Here is a 19,202-nt window from a genome sequence, read left to right on the forward strand (position 1 = left end):
TAATTATTCATCAGACTGCATGTCCTTATCCTATGAGAAGACGCCTTGCTTAATTATTCATGACAGCACACATTGATTTCCTATTACAGGCGCTTCAAACTGTGAGATCGCAAACAGTAAGTGAGATGCATTAATGGATCAAAAACGAGTGTTTGCTTTTGCTTTGTAAGAGTTTCTGCGTCACATATGTTCTCTTCAATAAATTCTAAGTCTTCAACACAAATGAAATTCATCAACACTGTGAGTGTGACCGGTCTTTACGGCCCTTTAAATTATCAAATGGTTTATAAAAACGCAGCAAAATAAGTCTCAAAAGCTATCCAAGATGCAACAGGGTGTTCATATATATTTTCAAATGCAAATAAAAAATGTGAATGGCTGTGCATTTATTTGTGTATTAAATTACAGCTGTCATATGTACTGTATGTATTTGTGTAATTTATAGTGAGCTTACAAAACCATCTGTATATTGTGTTGATTGTAATGGTAATTTGCAGCGTGCATTAAAGGGATAGTTCACTTTAAAATTAAAATTCTGTCATCATTTACTCACCCTCAAGTTGTTTCAAACCTGTATTAATTTATTTATTCTGCTGAACACAAAGGAAGATATTTTGAAGAATGTCGGTAACCAAACAGTAGTCTGTACCCATTGACTTCCATAGTAGGAAAAAAAATACTATGGAAGTCAATGGGTACTGTCTACTGTTTGGTTACCGACATTCTTCAAAATATCTTTCTTTGTGTTCAGCAGAAGAAATAAATTCATACAGGTTTGAAACAACTTGAGGGTGAGTAAATGATGACAGAATTTTAATTTTAAAGTGAACTATCCCTTTAATGGAAAACTTTGATACTTTTAGTGAGAGTGAAATAAAATCTGAATCAGAAGCTGTTGCCATGTTGTCAGTCTTTCCCCTCCACTCCGCAGCTCACCACACCCACTTTTGTAGCATTTCTCAAAACTGTGGTGAGAACTGACTGCTGCTATAATAGGGGTTCATGACCCTTTAAAGTGCCGACATCAGCTTATGCGTTGGACTGATGATTCGAATGGTGCATGTCGCAATCCGCCCCATGACTTGATACGGTCATCGGAAAATGCTTGGTGTTAGCACTGCTGAGAGTAACTGCTTGAGAAAGACAGTTGCGGTTAGATGATGCAACCACTCTTTGATTTAAGTTGCCGTTGTCATGTTTACTGGAGGTTTCAGAAGTAATGATTATTGTATTATCAATCAGAACGCTACGTACTGATTTTATAGGAGGTGGTCACAGTGAACCTTACAACCCCTTCGGTTATTCTTGATCATTACTTATCTGAGATGATTGTAGAAGTTACTTGATTCTTATTTTGATTCTCTCTCCAGTACTTCTAGAGGGCTATATTAGTTGACTGTGAAATAAATAAATAAGTCCATGTATATGCATTATGCACTTTTGGGATTATGTGAACTCTCTCATATCCTTCTAGGACTCGTGGTTGTTAACTGTTGTTAAGAAAGCATGGGAATAAAGCAGATTGTTGGGAATAAAGCATGGGAATAAAGCAGTCTTTTTTTGGGAAAATTGTAAAGAAAAGATAGGATGGTAGCTGACCATTCTCTCGGTCTCCTCTCTCTAACTTTTTCATGGTGTTGGTGGTACTGTAGGTTGCATGTCCGAGGACATCCGTCCTCTTCACTTGGTAGGAGATGAATCAGTCATTCATCTGTTGCTGCCCAGGTCAACTATTCTGCTACACTTTCTGGAAGCTCTTGCTAGGGTAGAGCTAATGACGAAGATAGTACCCTCTCTCTTTTTCCTCCCTTATGAATAAGGGTCAAGTAGGATCATGTTCTCCCTTGTGGATGGGTTGCTATCAGTCAACAGTTGGCACAAAGCTATGGTAAACGCAAAGCTATGGTAAACAATGCGAAAGTCGCATTGGGTGGAAGGCCATGCCATCCTACGCTCCTCTTTACCATCCTCTACAATGTTTTTTTTGTGTGTTTAAGTAGAATTAGAGAGCTTCCTTCTTGACAAAGTCACCTTAGGGTTGATGCAGGGTAAATGGAGTTTTGTTGGGCAGTCCGCAAGTGTCCATCTGTTCCATTTTTCTCCCTCTCCAACCAGAGTAGGGGTTTAACATAGAGGTGTAGGTTCCCCTTGGGTCATGGTTGCTTGGTAATAATAATTGCTGTGAGCAGTACGCTACGAGTCCCATTCACCTCTTTTACACCGCTCTCATATTTGTTTTGGAGTTTAAGTAGGGCTAAGACCTTCTTTCTGCATATTTATTTCCTCAGGGTTGAGTCAGGGCACACAGTGTCCTTCCTTTCACTGGCCTCCCTCCCCAAATGTTGGGGCCAGGTCGCTTGGTAAAGGAGTCGCTTTGGGCAGAACGCAACGCATTCCACACTCTTCTTTTGCTACCATCTGCAATTTCTGAAAAAGACTGGAGTTCTAAGCAGGGCTGAAAGCTCTCCGTAAACAAGTACCCCCTTTAGGGTTGATAATAGGTAGATGGTATTATGGTGGGCAGTCCGCACTGCATCCCTTTATTACCTCTCTCCCCAACTATGGTTGAGGCTTAAAGGTTAGGGACTTTTATATGGTAGCCGGTTAAAAAAAATAAAAGTGATCTCTAAATTAGTCTATTATAGACAGTGGACTAAACGCTACTACAGTTAGCCGTCACATTCCAAGATATTTTTGTGTGAAGTGAACAAATCCCTCTACCTCAATTTTTCATAACTCGCCCGTTTGTACTTAATTAAACCAATAAAAACATTTGGCGCGCGCTCACAAGGTTTGCGAAAAGTAAAGGCTACAGGCTAACACACTCAATGTTAGAGCCAGGGCAGACGACAGGAGGAAGCGTGCAAAGAAAAGTAGTGTTTGAGACCATTTCACCAAACAGAATGACACATATGTAAGTTGCAACTTGTGTGATACAGTGCTTAAATATGAAAATACATTACATCTACATTTCAGTGGTAACAGATAAGGTGATGATCATCATCTCTCTTTATTATTGTTAGCACTACCTCAAACTAAAGCGGCGTCTCTTCGGTTCGGAGCTGTCATTTTCTTAAATGAGCCGCGGCAATGTTTCAAATGAGCTTCTAATGCAAGACAAACGCCTTTATTTTCAACACGATCAACTTGTACCCAAACCATTTCGAAATTAAGGAGCCATTTGTCCGCCGATTACATACAAGCTCCTCGGCGCCGCGTTTGCGGGACTCGTGTTTCGCGCTGTTGGGGATTTAAAAAAGTGACGTGAGTGGAAGGGCTGCGCCGGGGTGTGTGTGTGTGTGTGTGTGTGTGTGTGTGTGTGTGTGTGTGTGTGTGTGTGTGTGTGTGTGTGTGTGTGAGTGAGTGAGTGAGCGGGAGGCAGAGCGGCAGAGAAGATGTGACAGAGTTGCGAAATTGCAGGCGCGGCTCGAAATGGCTGTTATTCAAAAAGTAGCATATTTTAAACTAATCGGTTAACCGGTTTCAACCGGCTAATGAGGCTCGGTGGTCGGTCAAGAAATGTTTTCGTTTTCGCCATCCCTAATTATGATATGATAATCAAGCACCATTTAATCTCTGCAATGGTTGCCCGTGCATTATCGAGTGAAATTTTAAAATCTTCTTTTGGTGTTTGAATCAATAAACGGTCTGGCCCCTCCTAGTCCTTACCTCTCGGATTTATTAACTGAATATCGTCCAGTTCTATCTCTACGGACATCCAACCAGAGATTGTTATGCATTCCGAAGTCGAAGCTGAGATGCAGGAGTGACCGTGCCTTTTCAGTAGCTGTGGAATGCTCTGCCTCTCTGTATTCGCTCTGCATCATCACCGTCTGTTTTTAAATCTAAGCTAAAAACAAATTTTTGCAAATTGGCATATAATCAATGAGGAAGTTGTATTGCATTGTTATTTCTTTTTATTAATTATATTGTATTGTCTTTTTATATATTCATTGTGCAGCACATTGGACAACCTAGGTTGTGATTAATGGTGCTATATAAATAAAATTGACATTGACATTAATGATAGAACTTTATCTATCGTATCTTCTGCTTGTTGACAGGAAAATACAACAAAGAAAATCGCTTAAATGTAGCCCGTCAATTCTGCGAGGTATGCAAGACTCTCGCTCTCTCTATTTACGGCGAGTCATGCGCCTTCACACAAAGTTTACGGTACGTCAAATACAGGTCCAGCACATCCATTGAGCTGAATTGAAATAGTACAGATCACTTGACGGAGAGTGATACTCTTAAGCGCCTAGTCAGTGTTCAGCGAGTGAAAATATATCTATGCTAAACTTATACTTAGCCTCTGGCTCTAATACACACACACTGGTGAGTAAAATGTATTTAATTTATTAGCCAATGGCTAATAATATACATTATTTAGTCGTCCAGAGTGACGATGTAGTCACATATGATTTACTAACATTGTAGAGGGTTGTTAAGTCAGAAGTTTTAGGGGTTATCTAAAAAACACGTGTGGGTAATGGCTTGTGGAGCAGAGACACCGTGCGTCTCTTGCATAAGTCACATAGGACGTGCCCTTGGATGTTGACGCATTCTTCTAACTCCAGCTAGATCCTTAGAGTCATTTAAGTTCTCGTTCTGTTTGTGCATACTCACAGTGAGGCATGCTTCCCCTTGGATGGAGACGATATCAAGGTTGTAGCTATGAGCAGAGTACTTCTGATTTTTCATTTAAAGCAACCCTCTAAGCAGACCTCTATTCTGCATGGAGTAGCAGGTATTGCGTTCCCCATAGCGTCAACACCAAGACGCAGTATTAAAGTTCCACTTTGAAAGGGAACATCTCAGGTTGCGAATGTATCCCAGGTTCCCTGAGAAGGGGAATGGATGTGTATTGTTTCCATGCTCCAGGGCATGCCTGCATGTCTATTTCAGACAAAAGATTTGATGACATGTAAACGTCATAGACTGCCATCTGCCAATAATTATTGCTGTTTGTTTACACATGCCCAGACACCAGTCACACAGACGTCGTTCCCCATTGCATCAACACCAATACGCAGTGTCTTGTTCCCCTTCTCATGGAACCAAGTTGCATTTGCAATCTGAGACATTATATAGAGGGAAGAAAAGCAACAAAAAAAGGAATACATGCTAACATATAGAACTCTTATACGCTTTTTGGATTTCCTTTTCCTGTGAAATGAGATGGACAGGTAATGCCTCAGACCTTATTGATGATTCGGCTGGAGAAAAAGGAGGGTGTTTTCTCTCTGTGTGCATGGAAGTTCAGCGCCATGAGAGCATCTGGACCCACTGAGAAATAATTATTCATGGCCAACACCTGGCGAGAAAACAGACTTGAGCTAAAATCATCTCATTTCTTAAAGGGGTTCTCGGATGCCCAGTTTCCACAAGTTGGTATGATTCTTTAGGGTCTTCATGTAAAGTTTGTAACATACTTTGGCTAAAAATCCTCAATGGTTGTGTAAAACAACCACCCTTTTTACCACCTCAAAAACAGCTCTGTTCACAGCAACCCGTTTCGGTGCATGTCTCTTTAAATGATAATGACCAACTGCTCACTCCACCACTCTCTTCCATGGGGTGTGTTGTTGACACAAGACACAAAGTGCTGCCTTGGCGGACAGTATACAAATGACTAAGGCCGTGTGTCCACCAAAGCGTTTTTTTCACGCTGCTGGCATGTTTTTTCAATTGTTTTCAATGGGAGCACCACGTTTTTAAAACGCCATGAGCGTAACAAGGCGCTGCGCGTCTTTTTCACGCTGAAGCGCCGAGCGTTCGCCGTTTTTTACAGGTCGCCGAGAGTTGAAGAATGTTCAACTTTGGGTAAAACGCCGCGCTCATCACTGTCATTTTTTACCCAACCGACCAATCACAGTGGAGGAGGGGCGGGACTAATACCACACCGACCAACGGATATTCTATATCATAGTAACGAAGCGTCTCAAGTGAAAAAAAATATGCGGAATTATGCTAATACGGGACAGTCCTAAAAAAATCCTAACGGCTTGATTATTGAGAGCGTTTAGAGTTTTTGAGGATTTAAAAAAAAAAAGGGGTGAATGGATTTTTTCCATTGTATGGTGGTTGTATCCACACACTGCAAAAACACATTTATATGCAAACACCATATAAAAGCGAACTTTGCATCCGATGACCCCTTTAACCACTTAATGAATCAAAAGCACCATAATTGATTTGATAATTACTATTAAAATAATACAGAGGTATTTAACATAATAATTTCTTGCACACTCTGAAAAAACTATAATGTTCCTGCTGGTTGTTCACATACTGTATACTGACCTTTGGCTTACGAAAATAGTTTCCTTTGGAGGCAACTTGAACTTTCCACCTGAAACATTCAAACCAGGAATTCAAAATAAATTGAAGAATAACAAAATCCAACCTTCATAATATAAGACTTTACAGAACAGCCTGGGTCTCACCTGTCCATCTTGACTACTTCAGCCTCTAGAACATTCCTGAGCACCTGTTCTACTGAGATCTCACCAGCGTATCCTGCTCCCCATCCCAAAGAGTTTGATAAATCATTGCCTGTGCCCAATGGCAGGATGGTCACAAAAGGGATAAACTGATCTTGACCCTATGCAGAATAAGAGACAATATTGTATAACCCAAAAAACAACAAATTACTTTTTTTTATTTTATGAAATAACACCACAAATGTGAAAATAATGCATAGTATTATGACATTACACATCCGTATTTACAGTATTTATATATTACAGCACTAAAACACATGAAAAAAAATACGCTTAGCTTACATTCACAACTGATTTTAATCTAATGTATTTTAATGTATCCACTCAACTATTTAGCTTATACAGCTCTCACCTTCAGCTTCATGGTATCAATGGCATCCAGAACCCACCCCACTGTGCCGTCTCCCCCACACACCAGAACACGCACGCTGCCGGGGGGCAAAAGAGTACACAGCTGCAAGGCTTTAGAGGGGGGCAGCTCAGACAGATCAAACACCTAGAAGAAAGAAAGAAAAAAATTATTATCCTTAAAAAAATATATACATATAAAAAGAGACAGAAAACATGGAAACAGGAAAACACTGGCCAAGTGTGTGAATGTGAGCACAGAGTCAACTTCTACCTGTACAGGGTTCAGAAGGGTACGAAATTCTCCCAGCAGAACCTCCCCCATGTTGTTGCCACTTCTTGTGTTTGCCAAGATCAACACCGGAGTCCAGCCACACCCGCACAATGCAGCAAGCTATGTGCATACAAATAAACAATTAAACAGTCAAGTAGGTTCATTTAGTTACATTCATCCAGTGAACAATCCATGAATTTATCATTTCACTACTGATGCCGAGGACCTGAGGGACGTTTTTTTCTTGCTTAGGTTCTCTTTTTCAAAAAAAATTAACTTTTCAAAAGACTTAGTACTCAGTTTGTAATTGAATCAAAAGTGTAAATTTTTAAAAGTTTATGCATGTTTTAATTTGGCATATAATAAGCGTTTCATATAAGAAATACTTTTCATGTCAAGTAAAAGCTTTTGTGGCTTTTTACAAACGAGATGCTGCACTGAATATAGGAAGGGAATGCAGGGTCTTGTGATGCATTTTTTCAAAAGCAGAACTTTATTTTTACTTGAGGCAGCGATTATACACAATATGCTGAAAAAGCAACAAGTCTGTGCGGAACGCCAAAGACGTCCATCTTTAACATTCTTCCATAGAAAAGTACATACGTATACGACACTATGGTCGGTGTAGAACAAGTGCAAAAGTATATAAAATGGAACATATCTGATGTGTTCTACTCTCAGAATCAGCTGAAAAATTCATAATGATCTGATTCTTATATTTTAATTACACATTGAATGATATTACAGGCACAATGGAAGATTTTGAAAGAATGGGTGGTTGTTTTACAAGTACACTTTCATTCAATGTACCACTAAAATAGTATCAGAGATTATTAAAAAGATTGTATAAATTAAAAAAAGTACCTCTGGTCATTCAATCAGAATTATTTAGGGTGTACAAATTAGAGAAAATCTGTGTTATGCAAATTAAAAATGTTTAAATCTTAAAGGGGTCATGTTTTTTATGACATATGACTATATGTCCACTTATAGACCTTATGCGACCTATAGCAAAGAAGAGTAATCAGCAGGTGAAGTAAATTTACTCATTATAGAGTTAGCAAACGTTATCATGAACATTAAAATGTTTGAAGTGGAAGTCATAATAAAAGTCAGTAGAACAGGAAGATTTTAAAACAAGCGGTTCATTCATACAATTCGTAAGAACTTACCTTTATGCTGTGGAAATACAAACCAGAAGACAGAACAGACTAACAAGAAAGTTTTGAGTTCTGAAACTTACAGTATGTTTTTATCGCACAATGATGTCTTGTATGTCAAAAGATCAATGGAAATTTGATGACTCCTTTAAATACACTAAACAATTGATTGACAGACAATCCAGCCTCTGAGCACAGCTAAAACTTTTGAAAAAGAAAAATATCTCTGTTTGACAGATGTTTGTGTTTTGTGAATAGATCCTCACCTTGCTGTACTCATCAGGGTGTCTTCGGCGGAGCTTGTTGACTTGATAGAGGTAATATGGAGGTATGATAACAGAGCGAAACTCTCCGAGATCACACAGATCATCACTCAGACTGGAAAGGCAGTCGTCATGTACGGTTGTCTGACACCATACACACCTATTCCCGAATAAAAGCAGCAAATGTGAGAGAGGGCACTTGAAGCTTGTTATAAAACACTTAAATGGATACTTTATTGACTGCAAAAGAATGAAAAATGTATTTAAAAAATAATTAAAAAAAGATTGACTCTGTAGAAACCTCATAGTAAGATTTATTATATTCAATACGATAAAACTTTAGTAAATCATAAAATAATGGCACAAATTATTTCAAAGTTATTTTAAATTCATAAAAGCTAATCTGACACCAGTGCAGTGCTACCTTTGACACTGAGGATTAAGGTGAAAGAAACTGGTCCGGGATTGCACATAATAGTTGGATTACAGGGATTACTGACTTTTTAATCAAATCACGCTTTGGAAAGATTAAACACATAGAGAAGGACAGGCTTCCAGTTTGTTCTGACAACAGTCAATGATGCATTTTCAGATGCTTCAACAAAAATAGATTTCTGTGTGCTCCATGTGTGATTTGCTATTGCTCTCCGGGTTAGGCTATTGCTATCATCCTTCTTGGAAAATTGTTGCAAAATCACTTATCTTTCCTTTAAGATTATCTTGTAAATATTACCTTTGACTTTTGTAAATATTGATAAAATTATGGATGCTGTAGGTGGGCATTAGTTCTAATCATTCAAAATATTTTTTTTGTTTATGGTTAGAGAGAAAGAGTCTTTAGATTTTTAGTTAAACTGTTCAAACCCCTATTAGAAAGCATTGTTTTGTTTGCCATTTTGCCCTTGTTCTTCCTCAAGAATTGAGTTGCTTCCCATTTCTTTTCTTTTTAAAAAACTGATGTATTAATCCTTGAAAAGTTGCTGACCAAGTGAAAGTGCACATGAACATGAAAAATGGAACACCTGCAAAAATGTACTCTTTCACAAGTGTAAATTTAAGAACTGTTTTCCAGGGTCTATGTTGATTAAAATATGAGCCAAATTTAGTTTTACTCGTTTATCTCCTATAGGCCTATTCTTCAAAAACAAGGTTATTTGTTTTTGTTCAAATTTTTGACATCTCCGACACCATAAGACCACTGTTTTAAATCTTGATGTATTTTACACTGATAATTTGTGCTTTTCTGTGATTTCAATTATAATACTCAGGATTATACTAAGTACCTATAGTCGCAGAGTTTAGGGTGAGTCCCGCACTGCTGTTTGCACTCGGCACAGTAGCTGGCGAGGGGCACATTTCCTCTGACCCACTGGTGGCAGAACCTCCCATCTGTCTTACTCTGGGTCATGATCTCCTTACATGAGAGGATGCGATCTGCTCTGTGTATGCACTGCTCATCCGCACATATGCCGCAGCAGTCACAGAACGCCCCCTGCAGGATGGGCTGAGAGCAGACGCAACAGTAGGTGGGCTTGTTGAAGAGGTCCGTGTAGTGCCAGCCGTGTTTGCCCTTTCGGAACAGATCTTTCAGCTGAACTTTGCGTTTGGGACGCTGGAAGCTGCACCACAGTGTGATGAACACTGGGACCAGAACAGCAACAACGGTCCAGAGGAGTAAAGTCCACTCCTCCCGGAGCTCCTCAGTGCTATCCTCCATAGCCACAATTCTAGTTTTACAGGACCTTCGTCGCGCACAAGTCAGACCAGCTGAGAATGATCATTAAATTCCAGCGATCGTCATCAGTCATTGTACCGAAGCTATGAGATCCCACAACTTTCTTCAATGTATAACCCCATCCGAGCAGCACATCCTCACATCGACAGGCAATGCAACAAACCTGAGTCACACTGATGTTACAGACCAGCCATCGTAAACATCCGTGCTGTCAAACACTTGATACAGCAAGACAAACTGTAAGCAGATAAATTACATCCACGTTTATATTCTACGTTTTGTTTTCAAGGGGGAGATCCCGTCGTCATCTTTGTTAGCCACGCACTGCACTAAAACCAGTGGAAGAATACAAACAGCGGATAAAAATCCTTACTAGATTCATCTAGTTTAACATACGGAAACGGAAGTGATGACGTAGGTCTATGACGGATCATTTTCAGTGACCAATAGGAACACAATACGTGAGACAATAAGCGAATTATAACAGTCCGACTAAACTGTCTGCGTCCCAGGATCATGACAGTATTGTAAGAAAGAAAAATAATAAAAAGTTACGAATTATAAACGTTAGGCTACATTAAGAATGCTTAAGGATAATAGTGAAAAACACGTAGGCCTATATTTCTTCCTAAGAAGCAGATGGCTTTTTTTTCCTTTTTTAGGAATATTAATAAAAAAAACCTGTTAATTATATTAGGCCTATTGATTCTTCAGGGCAATATTCAGGGCAATTAATTGTGTGTGTGTGTGCGTGCGTGCGTGCGTGCGTGCGTGTGTGTGTGTGTGTTAAGTAAACATTTTTGTATACTAATAACAAGACACTATGTAGCCTATACTTTTACAGTAAAATGAGCCCTTCATAATTTACGTGTGGAAAAGTTTGCAGAAGTCGAATTACATTTGATTATATTTTATTGAATTAGTCATGTATCTTATTATGTTGTTAATGTTATTTTTTATGTTGTTAGTTTTTTGTGTTTCTGAAGGTGTTTTGAATTTTTTTTTTGTCAGGTGTATTGTCTGGGTTCATGTGCACTGTCAATTCCTGTTTATAATAATAAATAATAATAAAAAACATTTATAGAAATAGGCCTACTCTTTTTTCTTTAATCGGGTCGGGTGGAAAGCAATTAGTTCGGGCAGGTTGACAGAAATACACCATAATGTGTGAAACATTGTCACCATATTTTCATCCACACATTTCTGCACCCACAGGGCCACTTTTTTCTAGTTTAAGTGAAGGCGACATCTTGTGGAATAAGTCTGTAACTTCATCCAGATGTGCAGGCAGGAGTCGTCTTCTTCTGTATCAAGTGGCCTGTGAGCAGAGGTGCTGTGGGGGTAACTTCTAAATGACGTTGCCATGTATTTCTCCTCCTCATAAGTTGGGTAAAAACTCAAGTGCAGTTATTTCGAGCCGAGGACGGACAGAAGTGAAAATGAAGCTGTTGGCATGCTTTTTTTGCGTTGTCTTATTGGCTTTCTACACTGGTATGTTTTTCCTGTGTATCTTGTAACATGGGTTCTATTTGCATATCACTGTGTTTGTGTGGGTTTTTTTTTTTTGGCTTGTGACGTTTGTATGCAGGTATACCTATACGACTGAAATAATTTAATAGGAAGTTATGTGAGATTATTTTCATTCTTAGCCTATAGCCTAGGCCTAACTATTATTTTGTCATTGTTCCATATGTAGGCTTTGCCTTGACCTGTAGCTTATTCATATCAAGTAGGCTATATTGTTTTAGCTGCTGAAATTGTTTCCTGAACACACTTGTCTTACAAATTATGTAATAATTTTACATGCACTTTCCGGTCCTCTAATAATTAAAGAATCGCATCTTATTAGACTAACATGGCAAAAACTTATTAAATGCTGCTCGGCTGTTTATCTGCCACGTTGGTGTTTACCGTATACGGGCTCATTTTCATACCCTTCGTGGGTCAGAGCTCCGGGTCACGCGCGCGCTAGGGCGCGCTCCCCGGGGAGACGCGATCATGAATGGGTACTTTGTGTTCTTCCATAGAGAAACAGCGCTGGGAAATGGGGAGGGAGGAAAGAAAGTGAGTGAAGTGTAGCCTATGTGTATGCGTGCGTGCGTGTCTGTGTGAAAGAGAGAGAGAGAAAGAAAAGAGGGAGATAGATGAAGAAAGAGGGAAAGATAAAGGCCAAATTCATACAAATTAGACCCCCAAAGGACTCGAGGAAATCTGAAAGAATAAAGGTTCAAAAGACAGAATGTCTGCCGAGGAAGAATGGAGAAAAGAAAATTAGCATGTAGCCTAGCTAATAAAAAGAAGAAAAGAAAAAAGAAAAAAATGAAATAGCCTACTTTGTTAATCTTATTTGTTTGCATAAAAATATAGTTACACTACTTTTTTTTTACAGCATAGCCCCTTAATAAATTGTGAACCAGTTTCTATCTATTCGTAAAATGTTGTCACATAAATAATTGATGCTGTCATTTCCAGGAAATTAGCCTACAGTATGAAAGGGTGACCTTGATGCATTTATGCCATTTTCCAGATGCAAACCCCATCATTAAGGAGAGCTTTGCAAAGCAGCTACTCCGCACTAAGAGACAGAAGCCTGGACACCCCGATGAACCTATGAGGGTGGGGAACCACCTCTCCACTCCTCTTATTCACATATTTAACAACAAAGCTATAATGCAAACATCATGCATGAAAGCCTGCAATTCTTTGTTTTTGTGAATATGCATCTTGCGGTCACATTGCTGGTCACATTCTTTAAATCAATAAGTGAACTCAGCTCCATGTCAATAGAATTGTGTCCATTGTGTGTATTTCAGGAACACATGCTACATATGCAGAGGCTGGAGCAAAGGGCTCGAGAGACCAATATGGAGCACTGGCTGAACCCTCACTGCTTCCCTCGTTGTGACCGCAACTACGGCTACCATGCGTAACTGGCCCGCAGTGATCCATAGGTCCTTCTCATCTTAAGCTTTATATATCTCACTGAAGACTGTAGTGTTGAGCTTAACATGGTTTAGGCTATTATGTAGCCTAAATTATGTCTTCATTCTTTTCTTTATAAATAAAAAGAGAATTAGGTGAAAAAAGTCATAGGTTTGCAACTCAATTTGGGTCAAGGCAACAATAATGTTTTACACACTTTGCATCATCTGGGATTTTTTTAAACAATGGAGCAGCTGAAACAACAAAAACAGGATAAAGTCTTCAGGATAAATTCATCTTTATTCAGGGTTTAAATTATTATAATGATTATTTAATTTTGTGTGTGGCGCTAATAAATCATGCGTTTCCTTTTGACTTTTGTTGCGCTGTTTTGCCATGGGTTTTAAAGAAGGCGTATGTAGCTAGTACGACCTCATTGCTTTTATCAATGAAAGGGTTCACATTTAGGCTAGCCTACTAAAAAAATGTTAACTTAGTTGAGTGCAAAATCAATGCAAAGTGATTTTGTTTTTTAGGCTGAAGACAAGAATTCTGGTGACGACAATGCTGATAATGACAACGAAATGGATTGCAATCAAAAAGAAAAGATCCAGAAATGCTGAGGAGGCCAAGGACACACAAACCACGAAGACACCCACCCATCGATAGTATAGGAGCATTGTAGATGTCTTATTTAGATGGAAAATCTTAGCATCGGTGTTTTTTTTAACGAATTACAAAATTGCATTTTGAACAAGCAACCAATAATCAAAATAAAAATGATTTGCTTCAAATTTTGCTTGTGACTGTGGTTTATCTTGCGTGCGGAGTATTTTAGTTGTGTTATGATTGGAACGTAAACAACCGGGTTAAATCGAAACTAAAAAGATAATTTAGAAGATTCATGGTGTCTATAAACATTGCCAAGAGTTTGACCTTTACACTGCAATATCTGAAGGCCCAACCGTGATTGTTTGAAAGCACATTAAATGTTGTAGGCTATAAACCTACAAGTTTAGACTTTTGTCAAGTGTCACTCATTAAACCATAAAGGCCAAATAAATAGATATAAAAGGCTATAAAATAAAATAAGTAATTGTAAAACTAAAAATTGCACTTAATGCTACTCTTCAAATAAACATTTAAATAAAGCATCAGGTTAAAAAACAAAACAATGTAGGGATAATAGAAATTTTTATATTATCCTCTATATATTTGTAAATATGATTCAGTATGACTCGTTGATTATTGGACATCGGACGTGCGCTTTTCCAGTTAAGATTTCATTAAATAACTTTTTATTCTCACCTTTTTTTTTTTTACAGATCTTTAATATCTTACAAAATCGCCCAACAAAATATGTAGAATAAATTAAAAGTTAATTTAATTAATTACTAAATATTTATGAATACTAATTTGAGCGGAAGCAAACAAGAAACATGTTCATAATTATTTAACATTTTACTTTTGAGTTTGTGATGAAAACCAGATTTTTATTTTACACTTTTATATCTGTAAATTGATATGGTTGTTGTACCGACACAAGTTTACAAGGTAACTGACAATATAAACTTACAAAAAAAAAAAAGTCAACGTAAATTACAAGATTTCAAAACATAATGACAAGACGTAATAATATGACGCTAAATGTGCAATATGTCAACTTTAAAGCTGTACATACATGTTTGAGTTCGTGTGGGAGAACTAATAGACTTAATATATATTTATCGTTAACAATTTGTAATTAAAATGTAGGCTATTTACAGCAAATGATCTAAGAACTCTTGTATGCATTCAGACACAGTTCATTGTTTAACATGTATAGCATGCAAATCTCTTAAAGCAGCAATTTCACAATAAATACAGATTGCAGTGGGACAGAAAACGGAATCAGATTTTTTTTTATATACAATAGGCCTACACAATACAGAATACTTTTGATAGTAAAAAGACTTCTGAAGAAGGGTGCAAAATCATCTTTTGTCTTTGAAGAAGCCTTTATCTGTGCTGCTCTCTTTGATCGTCACAGTCAGGAAGTTTGTCGTCACATCGGTAACTAAAACTTTCTCCACATTGCTGAAGGTGGGTCTCCAAGGATCTCCCTCCTCAGGCTCTCCAAAAATGCGTGACACTGGGATTTTGGCGATAAGTGAAGGCTGTCTGCTGGTGGAATCACCATGTTCAAATGTCCTTCGTTTTGAATGATGCTTCAGGTGTTTGTGGTGAAAGAGGCTTGTAGTCCTGCTGGAATGCAAATTCCACTCTGGAGAAATGTGCTGGGTACTCCTGCTTGGAACAACTCTGTTTTGTTTGTGTGTGAATAGGTAGCATCCATGTGCTTGTGAGATATTTTAATTCTCCCAATCATTTCAGAGCATCTCTCTTCATCTTCACCCAAACCCAACTTTGCCATTTTGGAAGGAATGCTTGCCATGGTTTCATCTGCAGCTCTTTTTGCATGCCCTGGATGCAAGGAGCTTGTGTAGCCATCTGAGAACCGTAATTTGGGCTTCCGTCCTCTCTTTTTTGGGACAAGGGTAAATACATCAGTGCTGGGTCTTGGTGAGGATGGAGAACGATGCTCCCTTGGTTCTGGAGGTGAATGCCTTACACTCTCCCCTCGGTTGACTGTGCTGGGAGGGAAAATGGTGGGAACCACAGCACGCAGTCCCTCTCTCGCTCTAGGGATTATCACAGGCTCTGTACTGGGATATGCAACATGAATGCCCCTGGATGATTCATTCCTAAATTCATAACACTTTGCCTTTTCTTTAGCTTGGGCCTGCAAAAATATATGATATATATATGAATAAATTATATATATATATATATATATATATATATATATATATATATATAATATGAATATATATTATACATATATGAAATATATGAATATAAAAAAGTTTTATTTATTCATTTATACTAACAAGAGCTTGAGTGCAAAGTGCAAACCCAGTTACTTAAAAGTGAATATTATACACAATATATATATTTCAACAAAAAATATGTTCAAAAACAATTTTAATAAATAAATGAATGACATTAACCTTTAGAAGAAAAGTCTTCAGCTTAGGTCCTCTTTTCTTGGGTCCAAATATTTCTCTCTCACGCTCCCTGAATAAAAATACAAAAGCATGTGTGAAAAAGTCTGTATTTTTGACCGCATAATATATATATATATATATATATATATATATATATATATATATATATATATATATATATATATATATATAATTAGTATTAATCTTTATTTATTTATTTTACCGCTCTTCAAAAGCAACGAAAAGGCGCGAGTCTAGGATATTTTCCTCCGGTTCCCAAGTACTGTACCTGTGAGAACAAAAAAAAAGTTTCACGTGATGACTGTCAATCTCTAGCTGCATTTAAACCACTGCTTTATCGGCCACTAGCAGCAGGACCAGCTAATGTTGCAGCATGCCATCTGCCAAAACCAGTCTGCAGTAATAACCAGCATGTTAACCTGCCAGCTGATGTATGGCCGTCGCGATATTTATCAGAGTTGACAGCCATCACACGCTGTCACTAAAACGATAGACAAGCACGATAGACAGGATGGGCGTGCATTACTCACTTGGGTGACCAGCCCTTCCATTTAACGAGATATTCCATTCGACCCTGTGTATGAGGTGCGTGCCATCAGACACAGACACACACACACACACACACACACACACACACACACACACACACACACACACACACACACACACACACACACACAAGAATTCGTTAGCGTGAGCCGAAGACATGAGCACATATATGCAGAAAATGTCGATATCACTCTCAATAAACACATACCCGTCGTATTCGTCTCTTGATGATCGATTCGGCCGCGAACACCCTCTCCCCGACAGCCGATAGCTCCATGTTTACCTTCGTCTACCGTTAGCTTGCAGCGAAGCTAGCTGACTGTGAGCGCGAGTCCAGTCCGCGGCTGCTGCTCTAGCTTCAGAATTCCATACAGCCCATAATACTCTCTTGCACAGCCAGACGTCATCACGTTCTTTAGCATGTTGCCTTGGCACCGCTTGTAGGTGGAAACATTTTGAGGCCGTTCATTGGCTCTGCTGTTGCTAAGTGGCCGGGACTTGCTTCTTAGTGACATAGGCCTACATGCATTCTTGACCAAAAAATATGATAGCCTAAAGATCTCCACGGGTGAGCCTGCCTCGAACACATACGTTAAAGTTGAATCGTCAAGAATACAGGAAAACGTCATCAATGAAACGTCAACTGATAGGCTACAGATATGTAGGCTGTATGACCTATAACAGTTAATTGTGTATTTTCTGAAACAAGCAGCCTTATTCATAATTGTTTTTCTGTAAATAGCTATTAATAATATGCTAATTTAATATAGGCTACACCTGTTATGATAGGAAATGTATGGCATCTTTTTTATCAATATTCCGCTATTCACAAAACAATTTGACTAATTCCGCTAAAATCTTAATAATAGGCCTAATTCCGCTACAAAGTCTTCATCCACGAGTCCGACAAACATCATGTCATTGTTGGGTTATTGATCTGAATGTCAATTGTGTGTCCTACTGTGCAGAGTAATAGCCTAAATTTGTATAGCTACTAGGCCTACAAACGGAATGATTCTTATGTCTTATAGCCCAAAAGCCTAACTAAACAGAATCTGTGGTATCGCCAACAAGATGATCTGAGGCTATTCGATACACATTATTTACTCTCTGTCTGAGTTAGGCTATTAGATTTTGTTAGCCTATTATTGATGAAGAAAACGGACCGCATTGCCTGTTTATCCCCCACACGTCTGCTCAAAATTATTCGAATATTTAGATTTGGTCTCCAACTGGCTCTTTCGGAAAAAAAAAATATATATATATAGGCTAATACTAATACTAATACTAAATAAATAAATACAAAATTAATTGTATGATGCTTTTGTGTAAGACAGTTAGCTGCCAAATGAGAATCAAAAATAAAATAAATAGAAATAGATTAGGCTACATCCTATTATAGGCCTACTTCTAAACTACTATTTTACTACTCCATATTTTAGGCTATATTTCGCCTATAAAATACCCCGATTTATTTATAAAAAATAATAATGGTATAGCTAATAATGTGCTAATAATAATAACAATAATAATTAATAGCTCACAATATGACAACAAGTCAACAGTAACTTCTAAGACAACTAAACAACGAAACATTTAATAATTATTATATCTTTATTTGTAGGCATATAAGAGGCTATATGCTCTTCTAAAAGTAACCTCTGTATATAGCCTATAGTTTCCCTTATAACGATTAGCCTACATGGATCAGGTTTTACTGCATTAACGCTATTTTTATAGCTCTAACAATCTCGAAACAACAGCAATAATGTTTTAAGAAAAATAAGATTTTATTTATGTTTTTTCATTGAAAACAGTTTTTTTATTTTAGAGAAAAATATGTAGATAATATAATATTAGGCTATATTACCGGCTCCATAAATTATGTAGCCTATCCTATAGGCCTGCATAAAATAAATGTAAAAAATGTAATTAGGTTTTCCATAGCCTATAATTCATTTAAACAATCTCAAATAATTATTTTGGTTTAACGAAAAAAAAAAGATACATAGGCTATATAAATAGGCTAGGCTATAATAAATATTACTTATAATCACCTATAATATTACCTATAAATTGCATACACATAGCCTACATTATTGTCAGCTACAGCTAGACATGTGAAGGAAAAACTGTCATTATTTTTTTATTACCCACTCATAAAAAAGGGAACTATTTTATCGAACATTTTCCGAAAATGTTTACCGATCTGATGCTATAAATTACGTTATTAATAAATAGGCTAATTGAAATACAGACATTTTCACACAAGCAAGCGTTGAAATGTAGGCTACTATTTACAAATAAAATGTGGGCAAAGATAGGCTTATCTTAATCAATAATGGTAATATTGATTGATAATTTGGTGCCCTGTAAA

The 19,202-nt window shown here is 37.7% G+C and overlaps 3 protein-coding genes across 3 annotated transcripts in view; 1 reads left to right on the top strand and 2 right to left on the bottom strand.

Moving 5' to 3' along the window:
* dgke (diacylglycerol kinase, epsilon) overlaps positions 1-10,268 on the bottom strand; it is a gene marked incomplete at its 5' end in the record, with an annotated part of 17,986 nt that extends 7,718 nt beyond the window's left edge. Inside the window, 7 exons of the mRNA XM_079628435.1 lie at positions 5,204-5,317; positions 6,307-6,355; positions 6,450-6,607; positions 6,859-7,002; positions 7,129-7,248; positions 8,555-8,711; positions 9,835-10,268. Of these exons, the coding sequence (XP_079484561.1) occupies positions 5,204-5,317; positions 6,307-6,355; positions 6,450-6,607; positions 6,859-7,002; positions 7,129-7,248; positions 8,555-8,711; positions 9,835-10,268 (1,176 nt within the window). The remainder of the gene's footprint in view (positions 1-5,203; positions 5,318-6,306; positions 6,356-6,449; positions 6,608-6,858; positions 7,003-7,128; positions 7,249-8,554; positions 8,712-9,834) is intronic.
* Positions 10,048-13,999, top strand: cUnh17orf67 (chromosome Un C17orf67 homolog). Its single transcript, XM_079628437.1, has 5 exons — positions 10,048-10,525; positions 11,502-11,777; positions 12,814-12,902; positions 13,100-13,237; positions 13,745-13,999. Exons 2-4 carry the CDS (start codon positions 11,639-11,641, stop codon positions 13,214-13,216), a joined length of 345 nt encoding a protein of 114 aa, XP_079484563.1. The 5' UTR covers positions 10,048-10,525; positions 11,502-11,638; the 3' UTR covers positions 13,217-13,237; positions 13,745-13,999.
* A 1,057-nt stretch (positions 14,000-15,056) lies between these two features.
* Positions 15,057-17,223, bottom strand: cbx8b (chromobox homolog 8b). Its single transcript, XM_079628436.1, is given in 6 exon segments — positions 15,057-15,523; positions 15,526-15,990; positions 16,259-16,325; positions 16,479-16,544; positions 16,807-16,850; positions 17,034-17,223. Coding segments are annotated over 6 exon segments (1,053 nt in total). The 5' UTR covers positions 17,103-17,223; the 3' UTR covers positions 15,057-15,181.
* Between the last annotated feature and the right edge of the window lie 1,979 nt (positions 17,224-19,202).

Source organism: Phoxinus phoxinus (assembly GCF_949152265.1).
Source record: "Phoxinus phoxinus genome assembly, chromosome: 11".
Classification (NCBI taxonomy): Eukaryota; Metazoa; Chordata; class Actinopteri; order Cypriniformes; family Leuciscidae; genus Phoxinus; species Phoxinus phoxinus.